This window comes from Sceloporus occidentalis, unplaced genomic scaffold, assembly GCF_023333645.1.
Source record: "Sceloporus occidentalis isolate IW3139 unplaced genomic scaffold, rSceOcc1.0.p SCAF_1, whole genome shotgun sequence".
NCBI classification, from domain to species: domain Eukaryota; kingdom Metazoa; phylum Chordata; class Lepidosauria; order Squamata; family Phrynosomatidae; genus Sceloporus; species Sceloporus occidentalis.
In genome coordinates, this window is record NW_028316981.1 from 61,809,720 (window position 1) to 61,829,007 (window position 19,288).

The window sequence follows — 19,288 nt, forward strand, 5'->3', positions numbered from 1 at the left end:
TTTATTTAAGTACTGTACATTATTTAATATTTATATACACGCAACATATGTTTATTAAAATAATCAAAGATCTCAGCCCTATTGATTAGAAATAGAAGAACCAGAATTTCTGAAGCTGTTCTATCATGGATTGGTGAAAAGAGTTCAGTAAGATTTTTAGATGTAAGAATTTATGCCCCAAAGCCAATATAATTGTGTTTTCAGTTCCAAGGTGTTTTTTTAAAATACAACTGCATATTACTCTTGCTAAGGTTAAAGGCTACAATGTGAAGACAATTTCACAAAGTATTACCTTTTAATTACCTAGGTAGGCCTTCATTTATTCAGGAATATTCTCCTGGAAGATACTATATACCATGCTAAATCTATATCCTCCAGAATTCCTGCTGAGGCATGCAGACATACTTATGAAATTGCAGAGGTATTCCTGCCTGCACATGGATCTCCACTTGGATGAGATGAAAAGATCAACAAGGATTTGAGTCACGGGATTAATACTATGACACACATGCATTTTCTAATGTCTTCAGGCTTGCAGACTAATTAGCTCAGAGTCAAGTTATTCCCTGCACTATGGATTGGTGCTCTTTTCTATTTCTGCTGTGCTACTGATTGTTTTCATACAACAGAGAATCACTGAACTGTGTGCAGCTCCCTTATGAGGATTTACAGAACAAAAACTGAAGCTTAGCTAGTAGGCCTCAGTGGTTAATTCTGCATGATAAACTTGGTATTAAAGCATGCATTTCTTATCTAACTAAAAACCCTACTGTGCCTCTTCAGGTCTGCAAGCATCAAAACTGAACCATTTTTGTGAGCAGCTTCTTTAATTTGTTTAGATGATTAATCTGTTTTACCTATATAGGTTCAAGGGCAGTTGTTGTTGATATATGCCTTCAAGTTGTTTAGGACTTATCATGATACTAAGGCAAACTTATCACAGGGTTTTCTTAGCAAGAGTTGTTCAGAGGGAAGGTTATCATTGACTCCCTCTGAGGCTGGGAGAGTGTGACCTGCCTAAAGTCACCCAGTGGGTTTCTATGGCTGAGCAGGGATTTGAGCCCTGGTGTCCAAAGATGTAGCTCAATACTCAAAACACTACATCACTCAGGCTTTTGTCAATGGCAGACAAAAGGCAAAAATACTTTAAAGCAATAACTACAATCAAAATACTACTAGTTTTAACTTTAACATTCAAATATAAAATTAGAAGAGTTTATAAACAATATCCAAAGGACTGTAGTCCTCAGAATGCGTGGCCCAACTCAAAAGTTTCAGCTACTTCCACATGATGTACATGTCTGCATTATGATGACATCTTAGAAGTTGTTTCACGCCTGGAAGGAAGAGGGAAGTGAAGTGAACCATCATAAGGATGTGGGCAGAATGCTTGAAGGGGGGCAGACAGAACTTGTAAGCACTGGTATTCTTTTTATAACGAGAACTCCTAGAAATCCTACCCTGCCAAATTGGGAGATTGTGGCAACTGATGCTTCTTTGCAGATGTGAATCCCCTTCTGAAGCAGAATCCAATCACAAATCTCCCTCCTTTGGAGCAAGGTGTTCCATTTGGAGGCAAGATGGTGACCATTCATTTCCCAGCATTCCTAAATGACACTGGGTTGTTTTTTTGGGGGAGTCTGATTTCTGACCTGCTTTTAAAAGACTGTGGAACCAAGAAAGAGAACATCTTGAACATTCTTTCAGTGGCACTGGATGCCTTCAAAAGGCTAAATACAGAGAACCAGTGACAGCTAGTGGCTCCAATATCAGTGGGGCTGTGAATATGCTCTGGATTTTAGGCCAAACTGTAAAGAAATTATCCAACATGCCAAAGTCAATTGCCAAGTAAATTCAGTACCCTGGATTATTCCTCTAATGTTGGGACTAGAGCCAAGAATGGATGTACCACCCCAATGACACTGGTGCCACCAGATGCCTCAGTAAATAATGTTTAGGTATAGCTATAGATACAAAAGGAATGTTTTTGTTTCAGGCATTTTGGTGATAAACTCAAATCTCTATTTGGAAATAGTCTGATGGCAGATACTTTTGATTATACAATGGTTTGAAATGTATTAGTTTCAACTTTCTTAAGTATTAAAAGTATGATAATCATATTGACTCAGTTGCTTCTGCCTTTGAAGAATGGAGATTACAACACATGTCTTTTAAACTGTGATTACATTCAGAAAAAAAGGGACTTTGGCTATACTTAGTGCATGACAAGGCCTCCAACCCACAGTTGCTACATCCCCCAACCACTATTAGGGCATCCCTTTCCATTAACAGGGGAAACTCATCAATGAGCTCTCAATAGCACAAGTCCTCAGGTGCAAAACATCACTCTGGGGCAGTCCTGTTATATTCAGGCACGTTCGGGACGGGCCCTATGGGGCGCGTCATTACGTGCGAGGGGTGGCGCTTCCTGACGCGCCTTGCCCTCGCGTGTAACGAGTACATCAAAATGGCAGCGCCGCATACAGATGGGCGCCGCCATTTTGATGTCACGGACGCACAGCGTCCGGCTGTCGCGCGCTGGTAGTAGTGCCGCAAGTGCATGCCTCGCACCTTGCAGCGCCTCTTCGGGGGCGCAGGAAGCGCCATTTTGGCGCTTCTTTCTTGCTGCACCCAGGAACCGTGCAGTTTGGCTGCTGCGGTTCCCGGACACAGCAACCGGCAGCGGCACGAGACCACCCATTTTGGGCGGTCTGTAACGCGTCTCTGTCATATCATGTCAGTTCCCCCCCCCCACTTCCTCCTCGCTATTCCCAAGCAGCCCAATTGCCTTTAATTTTTTTCCCTATTTCTTTTTCTTTCTTTTGCTTTTTTATTTACATCGCTGTAGCAGAACTCTGGAACTACATGAGTTAAAAGAAAAATAAATATAAATAAAATAAAAACGCCAAAAGGCATGCTAGATAGGGCATAAGGCAGGGAGACGGAGTTAAAGGAAAGCATGATGGTGACAGCAGCCTCAGTTGCACAATTCCAAAGATATGCACCACTGGGGCTCTGAACTATGGCACTGTATAGACGGGCCCTATTGGGCACTGTCGTTACACGTGAGGGGTGGCGCTTCCTGACGTACCTTGCCCTTCACACATAACGAGGGCGTAAAAATGGCGGTGCCCTATACACATGGGCGCCGCCATTTTGACGTGATGGACGCCTAGCATCCGCATGTCTCGGCGCCTTCATGACACCACAAGTGCGCCATTGGCACCTTGCGGCATCATAATGGCGCCACAGAAAGAAGCCGCTTTTTGCAGCTTCTTTTTGTTGCACGAGGGAGCCGCGCGGTTTGTCCACTGCAACTCCCTAGCGCAACAAAGGAGGGCAGCTATGTTTCCATTTTTTAAAAATTGTTGCAATTGTTGTGAGAGCAGGGCTTATGGAGTAAAGTCCTGTGTCAACATTTTGCATATACTAGCTTCCCCTCCCCACAAAAAGTAGTAGTATATGATATGTTTCCCCTCAAAAGTCAAATATCCTTTTGTTATATGTTATTTTGCTATTGCTATATCTAGATGTCACCAGTGTACTACTGGAAAGTTATTACAAATTATCTGTTTTGCAGAGAAGGCAAGAATCGTCTGCGTTGGCTTCCTCAGGTGTTTTCAAACCACTCTTCTTCTATGACAGCTTCTTGTCTAAGGCCTGGCAAAAAGTGCCGGTCTGTGGGCGGGGTGAGGGCTGAGCGTTTCCATGCTCACACCCATCCCCATGCTGCCTGGGCACCATAGTTCCTCGCCCCCATTCATACAGGGCACACAACAATTATGTCTGCATGCTGCAGCGTCAAAACATCGCTGCACCAATGTCATCGTTGCACGTGAGCCGCACTAATGGTGCCTGGCACATGGCACAAAAAGAACCAACTGGGAGCAGGCTCTTTTTAGACCTCATGGAGGCTGCAGCATTTGTCTGCTGTGGCCTCCATCCAGGACAGAAATCCTGTCTGCCTGTACCAGGTCTTAGTTTGTAACAAAAGTGCATGTGCTTTTGTGTCTTCCTTAGCAGTCCCAAATCGCCATGGTTCTTTACAGGCAGAATAAAACCATTACACAGTGCAGTCTTAGAAACTTTTGAATGCACTACATTACCAAGTGGGATGGGGAAGACCCATATTACATAATTCCTGGGGGAAACCCACAAATGCACTATTGCAAATTTTCAAGACGCCTTATGAGAGGATATTCCCACACTAAATACGGAAAACACTACTTCTGTTTTTGTGGAGACCTGGCCTTTCTTCCTGCTCATGATAATAGTTTCCCAATAAACTTGAAAATGAAACATGCAATAGAATTCAGAATTAACAATGCAATGCAATGCAAATTACATAGTAAACAGTTTATCTAATATAGGTACAAATTTATGTATACAATTAAGTGAGTCTATAGCAAACCTTTAAGAGGTATAATTTGAACATAAGTAGCAATTTTTCTTTTCATTTTATTTATTTATTTATTTTGTAAAAGCAAACAAAATATATAATGTGCAGTCGAAGGCTTTCATGGCTGGCATCCATAGTTTTCTTCTACAGAAAAGTAGAAGAAGCTATGCTAGACCTAGTTTGAACCTGAGAAAAACAAAGTTGAGTTCCATCATTATATTAAAATATAACCCAAAATGTAATATTTCCAAAGAGCTTCATATGGATGGTTTTAAAAAGAAACCTGAAAAGACAGACAAGTTCCTTTTGGAAAATTACTAAGAACTAGAATAACTGTGTGCCAATGCTATTTTAGGGACCAACCTGTTAGAAATCAGTGAAACCACTTAAAAGCAGTCTTCTAACTTACTAGATTTCTCAGATTTTCCAACAGAATACTGTGGTCCTCTATATTAATAACAGCATCTGATGGTTGCTGAAAATCAATTTGGTTTTGCTACCGCACCCCAACCTCCAGACACTGCTCATTCCAGAGAGCAAATAAAGTAGCCTCACTTCTACAGCAAGGCCAGAAACCTGACTGAAGCATACTGAATAAATGTTTACTACTAAAAGCTGCTTCAGAACTGTGAAGTAAATGACAGAATCAATCATATTTCCCCATAAAGTGGAGATGAGAGGCCACTCAAAAATTAAATGGTTTTTCACCATTCAGCAGTTTCTTCCTCCCAAAGTACTTGTGATCTCCCACAGTAACAGATTCATACAGTACTTCATTTCTAGACAAAGAAAGATCTGTTCTGAAGCAAAGACTCTTCTGAGTTGCTGAGGGCTCTGTCGTTATTCAAATGTAACTGAAATACATTATGTGCTGGCTTACAAGTGCCCCAAGTCTGCACACCAGAAGAAGAGCAGGTTCCTCCTGCCCATGCTCTTATTTCTGAAGAAGGGAGAATTAGCAGCATATATTCCTCTCCCCAGACATCTCTCATGCCAAGGTTTTGATAAGAACTACTGCAAGAAGGTAGCCGTTTCTTAGCTCCTGGATGTGGATGAAACCACCTTTGCTACAAATTCTCTGATGTGCTCAGAGGGCTTGGGATTTTCTGGTCAATTTCAGGGAGGTATGGATAAGAAACAGTAGATGTCTCTCCTGGTAGCTTTTCATTGTACTCTAACACAAATGCATGAAACCTTCACCTCTCTCCCAAATCTTCTATGCACACTGGAAGTGGAAAAGGGGTAGAAGCTGGCTAGTAATCCCAAGCAGTATCTGCTTATGGTCATGGTATCTGGATCTATTCTTAGAATCATAGAATCGTAGAGTTGGAAGAGACCACAAGGGCCATCCAGTCCAACCCCCTGCCATGCAGGAAATCCCAATCAAAGCATCCCCGACAGATGGCCATCCAGCCTCTGTTTAAAAACCTCCAAAGAAGGAGACTCCATTACACTCCAAGGGAGTGTGGTCCACTGTCGAACAGCCCTTACTGTCAGGAAGTTCCTCCTAATGTTGCGGTGGAATCTCTTTTCCTGCAGCTTGCATCCATTGTTCCAGGTCCTGTTCTCTGGAGCTACAGAAAACAAACTTGCTCCCTCCTCAATATGACATCCCTTCAAATATTTAAACAGGGCTATCATATCACCTCTTAGCCTTCTTTTTTCCAGGTTAAACATCCCCAGCTCCCTAAGTTGTTCCTCATAGGGCATGCTTTCCAGACCCTTCACCATTTTAGTCGTCCTCCTTTGGACACGTTCCAGTTTCTCAATGTCCTTTTTAAATTGTGGTGCCCAGAACTGGACACAATATTCCAGGTGGAGCCTGACCAGAGCAGAATACAGTGGCACTATTACTTCTCTTGATCTAGACACTATACTTTTATTGATGCAGCCTAAAATTGCATTGGCCCTTTAAGCTGCTGCATCACACTGTTCACTCATGTTCAACTTGTGGGCTACTTGGATTCCTAGATCCCTTTCACATGTAGTCTCATTAAGCCAGGTGTCTCCCATCCTATATCTGTGCATTTCATTTTTCTGCCCTAAGTGCAGTACTTTACATTTCTCCGTATTGAATTTCATTTTGTTAGCTTTGGCCCAGCTTTCTAGTTTATTCAGGTCATTTTGAATTTTGATCCTGTCCTCTGGAGTATTAGCTATTCCTCCTAATTTGGTGTCATCTGCAAATTTGATGAGTATGCCCCCAATTCTGTCATCCTAGTCATTGAAGATGTTGAATAGCACTGGGCCCAGGCCAGAACCCTGTGGGATCCCACTGGTCACTTTCTCCAGGATGAAAAAGAGCAATTGTTGAGCACCCTTTGGCTTTGGCCAGTAAACCAATTACAAATCCATGTAACAGTTACCTTGTCTAGCCCACATTTTACAAGCTTGTTTGCAAGAATGTCATGGGGAACTTTGTCAAAGGCCTTACTGAAATCAAGATATACTATATCCACAGCTTTCCCTTCATCTACTAAGCGGGTAATTTTATCAAAGAAAGAGATAAGGTTTGTCTGGCATGACTTGTTTCTCCATGCTAACTTTTAGTGATTGTGGCATTGCTTTCTAGATGTTCACAGACTCTCTGTTTAATGATCTGCTCTAGAATCTTTCCTGGTTTTGATGTCAGACTAACTGGATGATAATTGTTGGGATCCTCTTTTTTCCCCTTTTTGAAGATGGGGACAATGTTTGCACTCCTCCAGTCTGCTGGGACTTCTCCTGTTCTCCAGGAGTTCTCAAAGATTATTGCCAATGGCTCCGATATTACATTTGCCAGTTCTTTTAATACCCTTGGATGTAGTTTTTGCTTCATACAGCCCCATTTTCAACCTTGGCATTGAAAACAGGTGCCAGGCCTGCAGGCCTGGTGAGTATTAGCAGAAAGGATTCTTTGTCTTAGGCAAACAGGTGCAGTGAGTATCTGTCCACTCCCTCTTCTGCAATATCAGAAAGAGAAAGAAGCTGAAATTGTATCTATGGACATTTGACAAAAGAAAGAAGATGATACCTGGAGCACAGCGCTTTGCCCAAAGATCAAAACAAAACAGGGAGAGAAGTGCAAATAGTATCAATTAATGGAGTGCACCATTAATTGTGGCACAACCCACTGGCATCTGGTCATGTCAATGCTAGTACGCTTCTGTATCCACTCTGGATTTTAGTCCAAAAATGCTATTCACAGTGTTGAACCTATTTGGGTACATAGGGCTAGTGCTCTGGATAGCTTCAGAGTAATATCCAAACTAAATTCTCCTGGGACATGGAAATCATCAGCCATGACTAAGCTCATGTTTGGATTATAATCTTTATCCACAATAAATCAAAGAACTGGGATGCACTCTAAATTTGAAAACAATGGGTCGGGTCTAGATTTAGTCATATTTAGAGGAGATACACAGAAATCAGTCTCTAAGTATGATTAATAAACCCATTCCATTAAATATTCAGAGGTAGCTGTGTTGGCCATTTAACAAATACAAACAAAAATCCATCAGTGATACCTTTATTGGCCAACCAAAATGCCCAATATCCTTGTTAAAGGCTTTCAAAGCTCCATGGTCTTCTTCATCAATCAAGATGTTACAAACCAAACAGGAGAAAGAAAAAAAAAAACAATTTGAGATCTTAGTCAGATGCCTGCATGTTGCTTCAATCCTTAGTAAAGGTGTTATGATGGGGAGGATATCTTTTGCAGGCAGGCTCCTCTTCTTTCTGGCCATGCAGCAATATGGAGATTTTCAAAGTCCAGAAAATTCAAAGTCCATTTGCATCTCAACAGGGACCCCTCTTTTGTAATCCAATATGGATTGGGACTTCAACCAAGGTAAATCATTTTTTTCTTCTGTGGAGTCGAAGGCTTTCATGGCCGGCATCCATAGTTTTTTATGGGGTATGTATATACTGTGTGACTCTGGGAAGGCAGGAATGATTTGCATATGTATTGTTCTGTTGCTAATGGCAGGCCTCAGGGTGGGAGGGTATGCAAAAGAGTATTAGTGTCTGCTTGATAAGTTATCACTGTCTGCTAGGAAACCCCTGACCCTGGGAGATTTCTCATTTGCATTTGTCGAGACTTCATCTTGCTATTTTTTTAGGACTGGTAGCCAAACCTTGTTTACTTTAAGGGTTTCCTCTTTCCTATTGAAATTGTCCAGGTGTTTGTGGATTTCAATGGCTTCCCTGTGCATCCTGACATGGTAGTTGTTGGCATGGTCCAGAATTTCAGTGTTTTCAAACAGCATTTTATGCCCAGGATAGTTTATAACATGTTCTGCTACTGGTGGTTTTTGTGACTGACCCAGTCTGTAAACCATTTGAATAGGGAAACTGGTGAAGAAACACAACCTTCAAATAGTTTACAAACCGACTAAGAAAATCCAACAAATGCTTCGCTCAGCCAAGGACCAGAGAGACCCTCTCACAGCCGCAGAAGTTTACCGCATACCATGCAGCTGCGGAGAAGTCTACATAGGGACCACCAAACGCTGTGTGCAAACAAGAATCAAGGAACATGAGAGACACTGCAGACTGGGCCATCACATTGCGACAGAAATTGGTTTCAAATAAGAACAAGGGTCATTTACACCGATTGGCAATTTGCTCTGTTTCCTAGTGGGAATGAGTCCTTAGAGTGTTCTCTCATGCCTGTTTGCAACCACACTTGTACACAGTGATAGTCCTCAGCCTGTCACTCATTCTTTGGCCTCAAAGGTCCTGCTGGGTGAAAACTGTCTGAAAATATTGGCTTTAGTACTGTTCTCCATTTGCCAAGAATGAGAATTTTGTGGCCAGGTACTGTTGGACTACAAATCCCACCAGCCCTGACCAGCACAGTCAAAGACAAGGGAAATTAAGAGTTGCTATTCAACATAATCTGCAGGGTTACAAATTGTGCACCTATGCTCTGGATTTAGAAATGAAAAAAATCATGAATTGATCACAATAGAGAGATTCTTGTAATCTGAGTATATATTGTTCTGCTATGTACCTTCATATCAACCCCACCCTATCCTAGACTTTTCTTGGCAAGATTTTTTCAGAGGATATTTTGTCATCACTTTCTTCTGACAGTGTGTGACTTGTCCAAGGTCACATAGTGGGTTTCCATGGTTGAGTAAGGATTTGAACCATGTTCTCAGGATGTCCGAGTCCAAAAGTGCAAAAGACAAAAAACCACTACACTACTGATTCCTACTACAGTGCTCCCTTGCCATTCCGGACACCTCCACGTGAGGCGAATACTTTGTATACTTGAGCCCCAATGAAAATAACAGGGCTTGTGCATGTGGCATGGCATAGCGCATGTGGCATGGGCGTGTGTGCCATTTCCAGTTTCGTTGCACGGCTTTTCAGCATAAGCTGAAAGCCGAGTATAGTGTGTCTGTATATAACGTGTGTGCACTGTACTATACTTTTGAGGCACATCTACTACTGCCCTAGTATGAATAAGTCACTTGTGATGGGAAAAATATTAAGAAGAAGCAAAATAAGAACAGAAGAATGGATGCTCAACATTACTGATCTACATTTCAATTAATTACAGTCAGTGCTCGATGTCCACAGACTTGCTATCCATGGATCTGAACATCTGCAGATGGCAAGCCCTTGTTGTCCCGAATGGGGCACTGCCATTAAGGACAGCCCGTTGTCCTGTGGCAGCCCATGCACATGGTTATGGTGCCATTAAGTTCTGTTGTCCCCAATGATGGAGTAGCTGCATGTATGCGCCACCATGGGACAGTGAGGGCTGTCCCTAATGGTGGAGCGGCGATGGGCATGCACCGCCATTGAGGACAACATATACTTGAGCAACCACGGATTTTGCTATGGGGGGATGCAGAACAGATCCTCCATGGATATGGAGGGCCGACTGTACTGCTACATCTTACGGGTTCCTGAGTGCACAGATAAGTGTACATACTTGTACAGCATAATGTGTGAACAATTTTAAGGTTAGACAGGAGTTTATCACATGGGGAAAACTGAAAGTTTAAAAGGGTCAGAACCTGCTGTTATCCAGCACAATTAGGCACACTTATTTGGCACAATTGTGCGAATGGTTTTCCCATGACCTTGCATGCAAACCACTTAGAATTCAACAAGAAAGTGACATGAATCAAGAAATAAGCTGATCCGAGATCACTTCAGCCTTCCCTCCTAGCCAGAGCTCTTAAAGAAACAGCTACTGAGGCAAAGGCAGGGACACAACAACCAGATGGAGAAAAGGCTAAATTCCCCCTTGCTCTTTCCTGTGTATGTCTGCCTGTCTCCAGCTTCAGCCTCCATAGCCAGGGCTCTTAAAGGAACAGCTGCTGAGGGAAGGCAGGGACACACACAGAGAGATTTGTCACAGTCTATGTGTGAAAATCATCTGCGCATTTGATCGCTTTTTTGGGATGCACACACTTTTACTATTATCAGGATGGAGGCATATTTGGTCCCAGCATTTGAAAACCATTCACGCATTTGTGCACAAGTGTAGATTTATCTTAGATTCTGCATGGTATAGCAGCATTTTGCATGTGAAAACTATTTGAGCAATTGTGAATTAATAATGGGTTCTTACCATTTTAAATTTCTAATTTTTTCCCCGTGTGATAAGCTCTACAGAAATAATAGTGTGGAGGGGCAGTGTTATCCTGGGGTGGAAGGGGTGGGGCTTCTCCTTGTCATGGCTCAGTTTTCCGTGGGAGACTCAGGTTGTGGCATAAAGCCGAGCCAGCTGTGTGCACCTCCCCATCCCTCCTTGCTGTAGCCCAGCTCTCCCCTGAGGAAAACTGAGCCACAGCAAGGAGGGACGGGGAGACCTGACCAGATGTCACCCCCCCCCCCGGGGTGTCACCTGGTGCAGCCCTAACCCCTCCTCCTCCAGTGACACTGCTGCAGAAAAGAGCAAAAAAATGGGGAAGGGTGTGGAAACCCATGCCCTATGAGGAGAGTTAGGGAGCTGGGAGAAGAGAAGATTAAGAGATGATATTATTTGTTGTTGTTGTTGCTGTTGTTATCCACCCTTGAGTCTATCCCAACCCATGATGACCCTATACATGAGACGTCTCCAAAACTTCCTATGCTCCACTGCTTTGTTCAGGTCCCACAAATTCATACCCATGACTTCCTTAATAGAATCCATTCATCCATTCCTCTCTTTTTGCTTCCCTCTACCTTCCTAGCATTATTGTTTTTTTGCAGTGAGTCATGCCTCCTCATGATGTGGCCAAAGTACAACAGCCTCAGTCTAGTCATCCTGACTTCAAGTGAGATTTCTGGTTTGATCTGCTCTAGGGCTCATTTGTTTGGCTTTCTCAGCTGTCCATGGTAACTTCAGCACTCTTCTCCAGCACCACATCTAAATGAACTGATTTTCTTCCTATCCACTTTCTTAACTGTCCAGCTCTCACATCCATACATGGTAGGGAGGAATACAATGGCCTGTATGATTCTAACTTTCATGCTCCATTGGATTTATTTACATTTCAGGATATTTTCTGGTTCTCTCATAGCTGCCCTCCCCAGTCTTATGGTCTTCTTATGATTTCTTGACTACAGTTCCCACTCTGATCAATATTGTATCCCAGGTATGAACATTATTTTACTATTTCTATTTCCATATAGTTTAGGCTGAATCTGTGTAAACTTTCTGTGGTCATTATTTTTGGGTTTTCTCTATGTTCTGTTATGATATGATAGCCCTGTTTAAATATTTGAAGGAAGAAGGTTCCTCCTCATGTTGAGGATGGAGCAAGATTGTTTTCTGCTGCTCCAGAGACACTGAGCAATGGCTGAAAACTACTGTAAAAGAGATGCTGCTTCAAGATGAGGAGGAACTTCCTGAAAGTGGTCACTGTTTGACAATGGAAAACACTCCCTTGGAGGATAGCAGAGTCTCCTTCTGTGGAGGTTTTTAAACACAGTTTGGATGGCCAGTTGTCAGGGGTGCTTTGATTGTGAATTCCTGCACGGCAGAATGGGAATGGACTGGATGGCCCTTGGGGTCTCTTCCAGTTCTATGCTGATTCTATGACTAAGATCTCTAGTGGTTTGAGCCCTGGGCTCTGGAGAGCTGGGTTGGATTCCCTACTTAACCAAGGAAACTAAATGGTTGACTTTGGGTGAGTCACACCCTCTCAGCCCCAGACAGGTTTGCCCTCAGTGGGGAAAGGCCTTGACAGAGCAGCAACAGCAAACCCGAGATCTATAGCTATTGAGACACTACACACAGATGGATCCTGCCAGTCTCCGCCAGGAAAACGAGGCCGGCGGCATATTTCTCCCTCAGGAGCCGCCCTGTTTCCAGCCAGCCCTTTGGTGGCAGGGCTCCAAGGCCAGCCCGCCCCGAGGGGGGCAGCCGGGGGAGGGAGGGAGACCCCGCTTCCCCCCAAACCTCCTTCTGACTGGGAGGAAACAAAGGCTGCATCCACACGGGAAGGATAACCCGGTTTGGCGCCGCTTTAACTCTTTGTCTAGCTCTTTGCTGAACCCCACAACAAACTCCAACTCCCAGAATTCCATAGCCTTGATTCAGACAGAGAGTTAAAGCGGTGCCAAACCGGGTTATCGCTCCAGTGTAGATGCGTCCCTACTGCAGAAATAACCCAGGTTGAGCACCGCTTTAAAAGCCAGGGCTGAGTGCTATGGAATTCTGGGAACTGTAGTCCGTTGGGGGGGGCAGAGTTCTCCGGCAGGGGAGGAGAAATATCTCACACAAACGCAAAAGCGGTGTCAACGGGGCTTCTTTCCCCCCTTCCCTCCGGGCCTGGCTGGGCAGGGGGAGCAGACAGCCCTGGAAACGCAAAGGAGGGCATTTAGGCACCGGGAAATGGAGGCAATTCAACAACAACAACAACAACAGAGTAGGACATGGGAGAGGGGGGGTATTAGTTTAGTCCCCAATTGTAAACCGCACCATGGTTCTCAACCTCTGCTTCCCCCCCCCCCGACATTTGGACTTCAGCTCCCAGAAGCTGCAGCCAGCGGGACCAATGGCAAGGGGTTCTGGGAGCTGAAGTCCCAAATGTCTGGAGGACCAGAAGTTGAGGACTAGGAGCTCGGGAAGCGGCATAGAAGGGCCCTCCTCCTCCTCCTCCTCGCTCTTGCTCCCTGGCCAAAGAAAGGGCCACAAACCAGGTCAGCGGCGCTTCTGAGTCCTGCTGGAAAGGGAGGCATGCCTCCTGGAGAGAAGGCTGGAATGGAGGGCAGGTCCTGGAAAGGAGGAGGACTTCTGGTCCCTGCTCCTGCTCCAAAGGGAGGGCTTTTGGGGCTCCCTCCTGGGGCCCTTGGGGTCCTACCTGGTCGGGCTGGGGGGAGGCGTCCCCGTTGCCATTCCCGGCGGCGAGGCCGTTCAGCTCCAGGGTCTCTGTGCTCTCGGGGTCCATGGCTGCCCCAAGGCGGGAGAGGAGAGGAAGGAGAGCCCAGGGTCGGGAAGGAGGATGGAGCCACCTCTGGCCCCAGAGCCGCCTCCCAGTCCGGGAAGGAGCCCCTGGCCTCCGCTGGCAGCAGCAGCAGCAGCAGGAGAAAGGAGGAGGAGGAGGAGGTGGGAGCCAAGCGCCGGTCTCTCTCTCTCTCTCTCTCTCTCTCTCTCTCTCTCGTCTCCTCCTCCTCCTCTTGGCAGAAAGAAGGCGCCCACTAGTTCCCGCCTCATCAGACCAGGCTTCTTCCTGGCTCAAGGCTCAGCTCTGCTGCTGGGAGTGAAGCCCTAGGCCCTGGGCTGTCACGGAACGGGGCACCTTCTAGTCACCGGCTTGACTCCCCTTACTAGATAGACCAGCGGAATCATTCCCGCCACTCTCCAGGTGCTCCTGGACTGCAGCGCCCAGCCTTGCCTGTGCTGGCTTAAAGGATGCTGGGGCTGGCAGTCCAAGCAGCAGCTGAAGGGGCCCCTGGCTTTTCAGCCTTGCAGTGACATCAGCTGCTGGCTGGCAAAGGGACCCTTAGGTACATCCCCTTATTTGACACCTTGACTCGGGGTGGCATTAGTCAGCAGCTGTGTTCCCTGCATTTAGAATCTTAGAGTTGGAAGAGGCCTCAAGGGTCATCCAGTCCAACCCCATTCTGCCATGCTTGTTGTTGGTTCCGCCTCAACATGACACCCCTTCAAATATTTAAACAGGGCTATCATATCGCCTCTTAATCGTCTCTTCTCTAGTTGACCAAACTAAAGGTCTACCAACCACCATTACAGTTGCAAGGCATCGTAACACCAGTTATCAGTATTTTAAAACATCGTAAAAGTTGAAATAACACGTGCAAACAGGACTGTTAACCATATCAAATACCAATTATACCAATGAGACAAATAGGGGGAGCCGTGTTGGCCATATAGCAAATTCAATAACATTCAAACTATGATACAGTGGTATCAATATTATACTTGCACAGAGACAAACTCCGCTCTGAACAAATCCTACCAAGAAACCCCCATGACAGATTCTTCTTAGGGTCTCTGTAAGTCAGAGGTATCTTGAAGGCATGAACAGCAACGTTCCACAGTCCACCTAACAGGAGGAAAACTTGCTCATAGCACATTTACAGCAAAAGAAGGAAAGCTGACCCACAGCACTTCAGATAGCCCACCCTCAAGTTAGAGAAAAAGACCCTCTTCTTGCTAGGGAATCCCTGTTTCCAGCCAGGAAAAAGTACCCTAGTCCTCATGGTTACTGGGCTCCTTGATGGCCTCTAAGCAACAGATAAGTAAAAGAAACAAGATGGGATGGGAGAACACTCCTGGGCATAGATCCTCATTAAAGATGATTGTGAAAAAAGGCACGAACACCTTCACACACATCCATATTAGCAGCAACTCCCCAGTGAAAGCTGCTAGTTGGAGGTGTGACCAGGCAGGTGGAACAACAGAACCCACAAGGGAAACACCCTCCTGATGGCCATGTCCTTCAGCAAACACTGCAGATAAAGCTTTGTTTAATAGGTGCAGAACGCTGGATGGTAGCCCTGCAATTATGGTCCAAAACACACTGCAGAAATAATCCAGTTTGACATTGCTTTAACTGCCCTGGTTCAGTGATAGGGAATCCTGGAAACTGTAGTTTGTTGTGACACCAGAAGTCTCTATGATAGAGAAGGGTAAATGTCTTACAAAACTACAGTTCATAAAATTCCCTAGCACTGAACCATGGCGGTTAAAGCAGTCTCAGACTGGATTATTTCTGCAATATGTTTTGGCACAAAATGGTGTCAACCTGGAGTATTTCTACAGTGCAGCTGCAGTCCAACAAGTGTGTCTTTCATTTTCTCATTGCCAACTGGAGACTGGGTCCTCTGGAGATGCCACTATGGAAATCAGCTGCTTTGTTTCTGCTTGCAAAGGAAGAAGTAGCCTGGTGGGCTGTTCAGTCTGGGGGACCAGACTCTGCCCAGTTTAGCATCACCGATAGCACAATAGTCATGCCTGAAACTTTTCACCCTTGAATAGCATGACTGGAAAAATACCCCCGACCTAATATAATATATTAGCTAAGTTGTAGCAAAAGAGACACCAAAGAAATTAAATAGAAAAAGCTTTGATAAAGCAGAGAACTGAAGCAATGGAGCAGTTATGTATCCACACTGCACAGTTGTAGCACTTTGGTACCACTTTAACTAGCATGGCACTGTCCTGGGATACTGAGATGTATAGCTTGGCAAGGGACTTGGCAAGTCTGCTTTCAAGACAGTTGTGAGACAACAAAGTGTGAAGGGTAACCTGAAGTTTTAGTCCAACAGTTTATTACAAAGGTTGAAGGAACCAGTATTCAAATGAAGTCAAAGAAATGGTTCTCTCATTTTGCATTCAGGTTTAAGCCCCAGTGGAGTACGTAATCCTTGAGTGTCATCAAGCGTGAACAAGGACGCATGCATGAGCTCTTTGAAAACACAGAAGTGCTCCAGTATTTATTTATTTTTTTAGCCTGGAGCTTTTTATTTTAAACAACAGTTCCAAAGTATTGGCCAAGGAAGGACTGGGCCAAAACTTCTGAGTGAAAAAAAACCCATATATCTCATTCCCAATCATGGCGGCGGGGTGAGGTGAGGGCTTGGATTGTGGAGCCCTCCAGGAGTTGTTGGACTGCAATTCCTAGCATTCCTATGCTGGCTAAATCAGGGGGAATTTGCATCTGGAGGGCTGCATACTTCCCATCTATGATATAAGGTTGGAAGGGGTCAGTATTGTATAGTGATTTGAGCATTGGACTATGAGTCTGGAGACCAGGGTTTAAATTTAGCTCAAGCAGAAAAACCCTTTGGGCAAGTCACACTGTCTCAGCCTCAGAGGATGGCAATGACAAAACTCTTCTGAAAACTTGGCAAGAAAACTCTGTGACAGGTTCCCCTGTTGCCATAAATCAAAAATGATTTGGAGGCACACAACAACAACAACAACAAACCTGGTTCTTTAATTAGCAAGCAATGATCCAGTCCTCACCTGGCCAGACTTTGATAGTGTTGTATAAAATAAAAAACTTCAGTACAGTGCATGCACATTTTACTCAGGGAGGCATACCTCTCTAAAGTGGCTCATGGTCTGGGCAAGGAAGGGACACCTCACCAGATAATGTTGAAGTTATGCATCTTTCTGCTTGAACTACAGACTTAGTACTATGATTGCACTGTAACTGCCATGATTCCATCCTATGGAATCCTGGGATTTGTAGTTTAGAAAGGGGCATTTAGAATTCTCAGCCAGAGGACTGTAGTGCAAACATCAGCATTCCATAAGATGGAACTCTAGCAGTTGAAATGGAATCACAGTGCTATAATTATGTGCAATGGGCCCTTAGGGGGTAGTTCCAGAAGCTCCAATGGATACCAAAATCTATGGATGCTCGAGTCCCATTGTACAATGGCATCCCTGAAATAAAATGGCAAGATCAAGGTTTGCTTTCTGGAATTTTTTGTTTGTGTGTGAACGTTTTTGAACTGTGGTTGGTCGAATCCATGGATGTAGACTCTGTGGAGCATGACACAAGGCAAAGCATATTCTCTTCGTGTTATTTCACCTTTTTAAATTACTTCTATAAATTCACCATTTTATCTGGCAAAACGTCTTTTAAGTATAGTTGCTCTCCATATCCATCAATTTTTTTTATCCATGGTTTGAAAATATTTTTAAAAATTATAAATTTCAAAAAACAAACCTTGATTTTGCCATTTTATAATAAGGAACACCATTTTACTATTATTGATTCCATTTAATGGGACTTTGACATCTATGGATTTTGTTATCCACAGGAGTCCTGGAACCAAACCCCAGTGGATACTAAGGGCCAAATGTAATTTCACTTTGGGCAAATCCTTTATTTTCTTTCATCCTAATTTCTCAAAACAAAGCTTTTGCATTCTATGTAATAAAACATATACAAACCATTTTTGTAATAACCAGCAACAGGAAGAGCAATCAGGAAAAAGTGATCCAATGTAATTGGCTGGGAAAGTTGTAATGAAGTGGTGATAAGATAATATTGTTGGTTACTTTGTTTGGGAACAGAGCATAAAGCCATTCCAAAATAATGACAACTGTGGGCAGTCATATCACAAGTCTCACTTACATACACCTATGAATTGGATTTTAATTGTATATTGTAATTAATGTAATGTGGTTTTAATTTTATGTTGTTTTAATAATTTTAGTATGTACACCGCTTTGATTACTGCGGAAAAGCGGTATAGAAATAAATTTTATTATTATTATTATTATTTTAATTTCCTTAAGTGATCTCAGCATTTTCAGTAAGAGAATGATAGGAGAAATTTATCTATCAATTTATTCTATTTTAGGACTGCTAAAACTAATGGATTTTGTGCTTCATCCTTCTCCCCTCCCCCCTGAGCTGTGGTTAACTGTAGTGTGGGTGGAGTTTCCTTCCCTCTCCATCACCCCTTTCATAAATTCGACACCACCCCCTCCCCATGTTCTTCTGCCATATCCATCTTCCTGACCTGGCATGTTTATGTTAAAATCGTTTTTTACAGTCATAGTGCAAACATACCATAAACGTAATGCCTTATACCAATTTAGCACTATCATTGTAGAAAAACAAAACATATTAAATATACTGTGTATGCAGCAGCCAGTAGGTTCATTTCTGGAAACAATTCAAAGTGCTGTTCATGACCTATTAAGCCCTATATGGCTTAGGTCTATCTCGCCATATAAACCTACAAAAGTTCTAAGATCTACAAGGGAAGGCTTTCTCTTGGTCCCGCTGGGCTGCCACTCCGAGGCTTCCTTGGAGTGGACACTTGAGAGCACCTTTGCAGTCGTTGTTCCTACCCTCTGGAACTCCCTTCCCTGGGAAGCTAGGATGGCTTTCCTTTCACCAGCAGGCAAATATGTTTTTATTTGAGCAGGCTTTTTAATATATAATCATCGTCAGAGAGGCTTTTATAAGGGATGTGTGCTCTTTTTATGTTTTTAACTTTTGTATGTTTTATGTGATTTTACACAGTTTTAACAAGATGGTTTTAATTGTTTTAAGTTTTTATTGTAAAGTTTTTAAATGATTTTATTTGTGAGCCACCTTGAGTAGCTTTCTGGGAGAAAGGAGGCATATTAAATAAATAAATAAATAAATAAATAAATAAAGTGTAGAGCAGTTGTTCAGCCTAGTGACCAGAAATGTAATGAGGGAAGGAGTGGCAGAAGTTAATTGCCAGGGCAAAAGTCACACCTTCATTCAACAGATCACTAGTGGGGCTACCCACATGTACAGAAGGAACCAAAACAATAGATACAGACATAGGACTCATTCACACTGGTGGCATTGCTCCAGAAGGAACTGGGCAAATTGGGGGGGCCCTCTCCCGAATCTCTCCGGAAGCAAGTGCTGACTACCAATCAGGGGCATGTTTAACACGAATACCCTCTTGGAGAATTTGTGTTTAAGGTGAAGG

At 43.7% G+C, this 19,288-nt stretch overlaps 1 protein-coding gene across 2 annotated transcripts in view; it reads right to left on the bottom strand.

The window, feature by feature from the left end:
- Positions 1-13,844, bottom strand: part of LOC149321476 (ninjurin-1-like) — a 45,910-nt gene extending 32,066 nt beyond the window's left edge. For both annotated transcript variants that reach the window (XM_089522886.1, XM_089522877.1), the window contains exon 1: positions 13,690-13,844. In XM_089522886.1, the coding sequence (XP_089379012.1) occupies positions 13,690-13,776 (87 nt within the window). In that variant the 5' untranslated portion in view covers positions 13,777-13,844. The remainder of the gene's footprint in view (positions 1-13,689) is intronic.
- Between the last annotated feature and the right edge of the window lie 5,444 nt (positions 13,845-19,288).